The following is a 7,027-nucleotide window of genomic DNA, read 5'->3' on the forward strand; positions in this document are numbered from 1 at the left end:
TAGCCCCCCAGCAGCGCATCAGGGCTCCAGTTCCTCCACGTCCTCACCCACTCTTGTTGTTTTCCATTTTTTAAAAAAATAATAGTCATCTTGATGTGGTGTTTGTTTTTTGCTTAAGAATTAGACTGCATCTAAACAGTCCTTTTAGTGGTAGAACACCTCATCTAGCAGACAGATACATACAAAGTGTATTTCATGTAAAAAATCCAGGAAAATTGTGAATTTGATCTATTCGTTGTTAGCTTTATTTTCTCCCTGCAGTTGTAATTTTTATAAACTGTAGTTGAGGATAAACAATTAAACATAAGCTGGGTATTTAGAGGGAGAATATTAAAAACTTACATGTATATCATGTTGAGATTTGGAAAAGGTAACTCTTCCTCTTTTCTGTGATGTCAAAGACAAATACCACCACTGTTAGAAGCTTAGCAGACAAGAGCGAAGAGATCAGCGGATATTTCTTGAACCCTTCTTTATTGCCATCGGAATGTTCACCAACATCCTTGAAAACGAGGACAGAAGACATGAGTGACCTCCCTTCTGAGAGCCAAAGAAGCATACCACTCGCTGTGACTGACGCTTTAGAGCATATTATGGAACAACTCAATGTTCTGACCCAGGTGGGCTAGCATGCTTTGTACTTAGGTTATACAAAACAATGCTGGTTACAGCAGGTTGCAGACCTAGCAAAGCCGTGGGGAAATTTCCTAGAAAGGCTAGCTCAAAACAAAAAAAAAAAAAAGAAAAGAAAGGCTAGCTCAAGGTGGCAAGCAATATAGCAAGGCATGCTCTGCTGAGCTGCTATAGTAAGATCTTTTAGAGGTAAGATCAGAGCCCACGTGTACACATGCATGTGTGCATTTACACACACGCACGCACGCACGCACACACACGCACAGCTGCCCTTGTGCTCTGTCTGTCATCTGGAGGCCAGAAGGAACAGTGGAGACCGGGAAGAATAGCGTGGTGCCCCATGCTATAAATGTATATGATTCTGCTCAGTAAGGTTTTACCTGAAGATTTTTGATGTATTGTGTTCAGATTAGGACATTATCAAAGAAATATTTGGGGCCATGAGAGAAATGATTAACAATTTCTGGTTAGAATGAAATTTTGACAATGTTTATAGTTCTTCACTGTGAAGAACTTCTCATTGTCCAAGATATAACTTTCCTCATTCCAAAGCTAATTACGTTGATGCTGTGTGCTTCTGGAGGGGATGGGTTTTGCATACCTGTTTTAGAATATTACCTCGTCCTTTGATGCCTTTTTACCTTTGCAAAGAAGGTATACTGTGGATCTTTATGTACCAAAGGTCTTCCAACTCTTGGTCAGAAGACAGAGGTGTCATTTAAAGGAGGTGGTGTGTTGGGGCGCCTGGGTGGCTCAGTCGTTAAGCGTCTGCCTTCAGCTCAGGTCATGATCCCAGGGTCCTGGGATCTAGTCCCGCATCAGGCTCCCTGCTCAGCCAGGAGTCTGCTTCTCTCTCTCCCACTCCCCCTGCTTGTGTTCCCTACTAGCTGTCTCTCTCTCTCTGTCAAATAAATAAATAAAATCTTTAAAAAAAAAAAAAAAAAGGAGGTGGTGTGTTGAAATGGATACATCAAAGGTTTCTCCTCCAGCCCTGCTGATTCAGTGTTTCCTCTGAAGAAGTCTTATTGTTGCTCTGATCTGTAGAATGAGGTTGCCAATATTTGTCAGAGCAGACCTTGCTACAAGTTATACAGAAAGAGAGGCTATCATGTGAGCTAGAGAGATGGCAATTACTTTTCCAGAATACATATTTCAAGTTGAAATAGCTCTTGCATAGAAATCATCTCATTCTGTTCTCAACACTGGCTGTACATTGTAGTCACCTGGGCAGTTATAAAGCATACATATGCAGACGGCCAGTTCTCATCTCCAGACAATCCATTGCGACTGGGCTGGGGTAAGGCCCTGACATCTGTCTTTTTAAGTACCCCATACGATTCTGTTTCACAGCTAGGGTTTAGAGCCACTAATTAAATGAATACTAAAAACCTGTAGATCACATCTCAGGGCCTTTTGAAGCAAGAGCCATATATGTGGATTTGGGGTCCTGACAGATTGTGGGAAAGAGCCGTGTGAGTACTTGGAGTCATCACAAGATTTGCTCAATGAAAATCCTATTAAAATCACTAACTTTCACTTTGCAGTATTGTACTGGAGGTGACCTTCTCTGTATTTATCATACACTTCTTCCCTTTAAAGGCAGCTTCCCTTTCGGCCTCATGCCAGATTTAGTTTTGGTTGGCTTATTTCCCATATTGCCACAACTTCTTCACCTACACTGTCATATTCAATGTCAGGTCCTTCTTAGAGCCTCTCCCAAGGGAATCTTTCCATTCTCTATTCTTTCAGCCTCATGACCCATCTTTCCTTCTTACCTGATTCAAGGTTAAATGAATCATTTAAGATTTACGGAATGTCTCTATGATTTTTAATTTTGAAAGGCTGGCTTTCTTTTATAGTTAAGGAGGTTAAAGCAAGCACAACACACTTGCAAAATAGAAACAGTGAATCTGTGGGCAAGTAGCAAGTAAAATAAACATGTTCTGATTCACTTTAATTACAGATGACTGAGCATCTCCTAACTCACTCACAGTGTTTATATCTCATCTGCACTGATAAATGGAATTAACCAGTGTTAAAGGTGTTGCTAATATACATATCAACAGCTTTAGCATGTGGAATTGTGGTAATATATGTAAAGTATATAGCAAAATGCTTGGCCCATATAGGTACTCAAGAAATGGTAGAAAATTTTATCAGCATCATTTTTTTAAAGATTTTATTCATTTGACAGAGCGAGACACAGCAAGAGAGGGAACACAAGCAGGGGGAGTGGGAGAGGTAGAAGCAGGCTTCCCACTGAGCAGGGAGCCCTGGGATCACGACCCAAGCTGAAGGCAGACGCTTAATGACTGAGCCACCCAGTCACCCCTATCAGCATCACTTTTAATTAGCCATAATCTATAGTATGGAATATGAAAGCAAAAACTATTAAATAATGTTATTTTTAAAATGTTTACTTTTGGAGGATGATAGGGAATCAGTTCATTATCTTAAAACTTGTTGACTAAAATAATCAAGCATTTATCCTGCCTTTCCTATATGAACTCTACCACTGGATAACCAAGTAGTAGATGAGGAAAGTGTTTCTTATTTATAAATTATCCCAGCGAATAGTTTTTTTAAATGATGGAATTAGAATATCATTTACAATGCTCAAGAATGAATAGATCTAGGCATTGAGCAGGTCCAACATTATGAGAAAAGAAATGATCAAACCTTATTAACATGCCTTCTAATGAAATAGACCACTACCTATAGTCTTAACTATAGGTCTTATTAGATCCATAGTCTTGCAGATCTAATCTGAATCTAATCCAGCCTTTGAATCCAGCTGCCAATTTATAGAAAATATAGAGAACAGAACAGACTGACCTGCACCCTTAGCACACTATCCTTAAAATTCAGAATGGTGGAAGCTCTGCAGATAAACTCTATTCTAAATGGCCAGAATCTGTCAACAGACAAATTGTTTAAAAAAAAAAAAAAAAAAGTGGGGGGTGAGGATGAGAAGCTGTAGATTCAAAGGAACTTTAAATGGCATCTCAAACTTTGAAAATGGGTAAGACAAAATTACAGTGTCTAGGAATGTACACCTGAACGATAAAACCATAAAGAATGTAAGAAAGCAATGACTATAATGGTCAGGAGAGTGGCTGTTGTCGGGGGGAGGGCAGGAGTGGGGATTCTGAGAGGCCCATGGAAAGAACGCTGGGGTGGCTGGCAGAGTAAGAGTTCTGGACCTGGGTGCTCGTTATCAGGGTGTTTTTCTCATGAGGATTCATTCAGGGACACGTTTTTTTTGTGTAGCTTCCTGAATCCATTTTATTTTATAATAAAAAGTTTAAAAGAAATCTAAAAGATTGAAGATGAAGTAGTCAATATCAAATTAGATTTGCCAAATGTAGAAGTAGCCATTTGTGTGTGTGGCGGGGGGGGGAGGTCATTTGCTCATTTATTAGCCACAGGAGTTAAAAGAGCTAAGATTCATCAAGTCCTATGTACCAGGCACCCGTGTAAGCATTTTATGTGCCTTACTTCATTCGGTCTTCCTAACAACCCTGGGAGACGCGGTCATTTTCAAGGTGTGAGAACTGATGCTGGTTATTCTAACAATTTAAAGTAAACGAAGGATCCAGCTGGTATAGTTAGGATCCATCATGGATTGGTCGTGACAGAGTGACGAGTGGTGACATAGAAGTAGGCCCTGGGCTGGGCTTGCGGTGCCCCGCCCCCCCGTCCTTTCCCCCCCACACCGCCATGTAGCCTGCGGGACTGCACACAGGCCACCTGTGGCCTCCGCCCTGGCTTTGGTGCTTCAGGAGGCCAGACAAGAATGGTCTACAGAGGCCTCATCTTTTACTCTTTTCTCACCAAAGGCATCGGTTTTTATCTTTTCCTCAAATTGCTTCATAATGCTTTTTGCCAGTGGAAGGGCCCAGAAGCAGAACACACTCTGGGGCTGATTTAGGAGCCCCTTCCCAGCAAAGGGGTGGACATTCCAGTTCCTGAAAGGATCTCCGTTGCAGAGATGACCGTCATTGTCCTCACCGCCAGGTCACTAGGTATTGATTATTTTGTCCTCCTTTTGCAGACTGTTTCAATCTTGGAGCAGAGACTGACCTTGACAGAGGATAAGCTGAAAGACTGCCTTGAAAATCAGCAAAGGCTTTTCAATGTTATCCAGCAGAAAAGTTAAATAGAAAAATATGAGCAGAGGCTTGATAAATGGCCACGTGTACATGTGCTCAGGAGGGTAGTACAAGATGCTTCACACAACACACCCATGTACTCACTATCATGGCATGTCTTCAAAGGGTGAACAACAGAACAAAAGGCAGAAAAGGCATAATGACTAATTTAAACACACAAATCAATGTCAAGGACTAATTCAAATCATTACCATTTATGATTGCAGTAATAAAGTGGTAAGTATTCAAGTGGCTCTGTATTTTCCCCCATATTATTGTAAATGCCGGTTTTCGTTTATAGTCCAAATCCTGCCAGGAGAGTAACCACATCGAATTTCATTGTTAAATCATTTCAACTGATCACACTCAGGTGATTCCTTAAAGCAATGGATGTGTTTCCTTCGTGAACAACACCCTTGGGGTGAAGTAATGCAGTTACCTCTAAAACTGCATCCTGTATGCGGAGAATGAATTAGTGGTCTGACTCCTGTTTCTGTCAGCTCAAAAAAAAAAAAATTTTTTTTATTCTTTCTTAACAATGTCCTGAAATGATGATCTTATAAAATTCCCAAAGCACAGAATTTCCACAGCAAGAATACACTTATATACATGACACAGGGCAGTGGGTTTTTACTTCATTTATGGTGAACATGGCTTATCCTTTGCCCAGCCTGAAAGAAAATGAAGAACTAGAAACGCATGAAGCGCACGTCTTTGCTCTCGTTGATGGGCGCACGGAAGGATTTGGGTTGTGTCCAGACCTATGACCCCAGGGTACAAAGATGGCGCCAGTGGGGTTTCAGTATGCTCTGATGCTTGAATGACGCAACAGTGACATTTACAAATACACACACACATGTATGTCCACAGGCTGCAGAAAAGTTGTCGCTTAGGGTGATTTGGGTGGCTGAGTAATAAGTATGTATAATATTCACATCATTGTCTTCCTATTTTTTTTTTTAACGAATGTGATTTAAAACGAAATAAAAATGAGCCTGGCATTCCAAAAAATGCTCAGGGTGATTTGGTTACAAATTAGAATTTTGTTTTATCTAAAAAAAAATGAGATTAAATTGAAGAAAAACAAATTAATTTTTGCTTGCTTTTCTGTTAACCTAAATCAAGAGGTGGGTGAGGGCAGTCTGTATTTACGCTGTCTGTAGGTAACATGGGGAAAATGCTATCTATGTTTTGAAAAAGAAGAAAAAGTCAAGTCCTATTTATGTAGGAGTCTGTGTTTATAAATTTTTCCCAAGCAATTTCAATCATATCTATAAGGTGGTTTTTTTTAAAAATCACCTCATTGTGTGTTTTAAGTGCCTTTTTATATTATACTAAGTGTGAACTTGTAGACATTTTCAAAAGTTTTGTAAAGACTAAGTGGCATTGTATTTTTATAACCTCATTCAAAAGACTAAGATATGAAATGTCATACTGATTTTTGTTTACCATCTCTTAAGCTTCAAACAATAAAAACATTTTACCTTTAAAAAAGTTGTTCCTTTCTTTTTAAGTGGTTAAAACCTTGAAATACTAAACTTCCTATGCAGCTCAGTCACCTTTCATTGTGCATAACAATCTCCTGGGGCATTTGTCCAAGTTTCCTGGGCCTTACCCGGTTTGTAGGATCACCGGGTCGGGCGGGGCCCATCATCTGCATCTCTTAAGAAGCTCGCAGGTGCTGTAGATGCTTGCCGGCCTACGGCCCACACTCTAGAAACCCATGACGGAGCTATAGCCACTTCTTACAACGTGGTGTTGCCACGTTTTTATAGGCCTCACAAACCTTTATAAGGGATCTAAAAACAGTGGTGATAGAAATTAAAATGCCTTGAAACTTTTTCAAGAGGGTCATTTTATAACCCCTCCCCCCTCTTTTTTTAAGCTTTCGCGGATTCTCTTTGGTCTTCCTCTGCTTTCCAGCCTCTCATCTGTCCTAACCTGCATATTCAACTGCCTCATCTACATCTCCACTCTGGAAGACTAGTAGGCCTCTCTGAATATGTCCGAAACCGAGCTCCCCGCTCCGGTGCCACCCGCCAGCTCCCCTCCTGCGTCTCCCGGCAGGTGCTCAGGCTGATGACCTCAGAGTTAGGCTCGCCTCCTTTCTCTCACACCTCACATTCCATTCCTCCAGCGGATTTTGTCAGAGCGGATGAAACACGCGATCACTTCCACTACCTTGGTCACCTGCCCGGGCCCGAGCTGCCATCGTCCCTTCCTGACCACATTGGCCTCCCTGC

The 7,027-nt window shown here is 41.0% G+C and overlaps 1 protein-coding gene across 1 annotated transcript in view; it reads left to right on the forward strand.

Moving 5' to 3' along the window:
• Positions 1-6,278, forward strand: part of POC1B (POC1 centriolar protein B) — a 93,434-nt gene extending 87,156 nt beyond the window's left edge. The window contains exons 11-12 of the mRNA XM_034987865.1: positions 402-620; positions 4,688-6,278. Of these exons, the coding sequence (XP_034843756.1) occupies positions 402-620; positions 4,688-4,792 (324 nt within the window). The 3' untranslated portion in view covers positions 4,793-6,278. The remainder of the gene's footprint in view (positions 1-401; positions 621-4,687) is intronic.
• Positions 6,279-7,027: the final 749 nt, after the last annotated feature.

The sequence above is a fragment of the Mirounga leonina genome, unplaced genomic scaffold (genome assembly GCF_011800145.1).
Source record: "Mirounga leonina isolate KUSES-001 unplaced genomic scaffold, KU_Mleo_1.0 Mir_418, whole genome shotgun sequence".
In the NCBI taxonomy this organism is placed as follows: Eukaryota; Metazoa; Chordata; class Mammalia; order Carnivora; family Phocidae; genus Mirounga; species Mirounga leonina.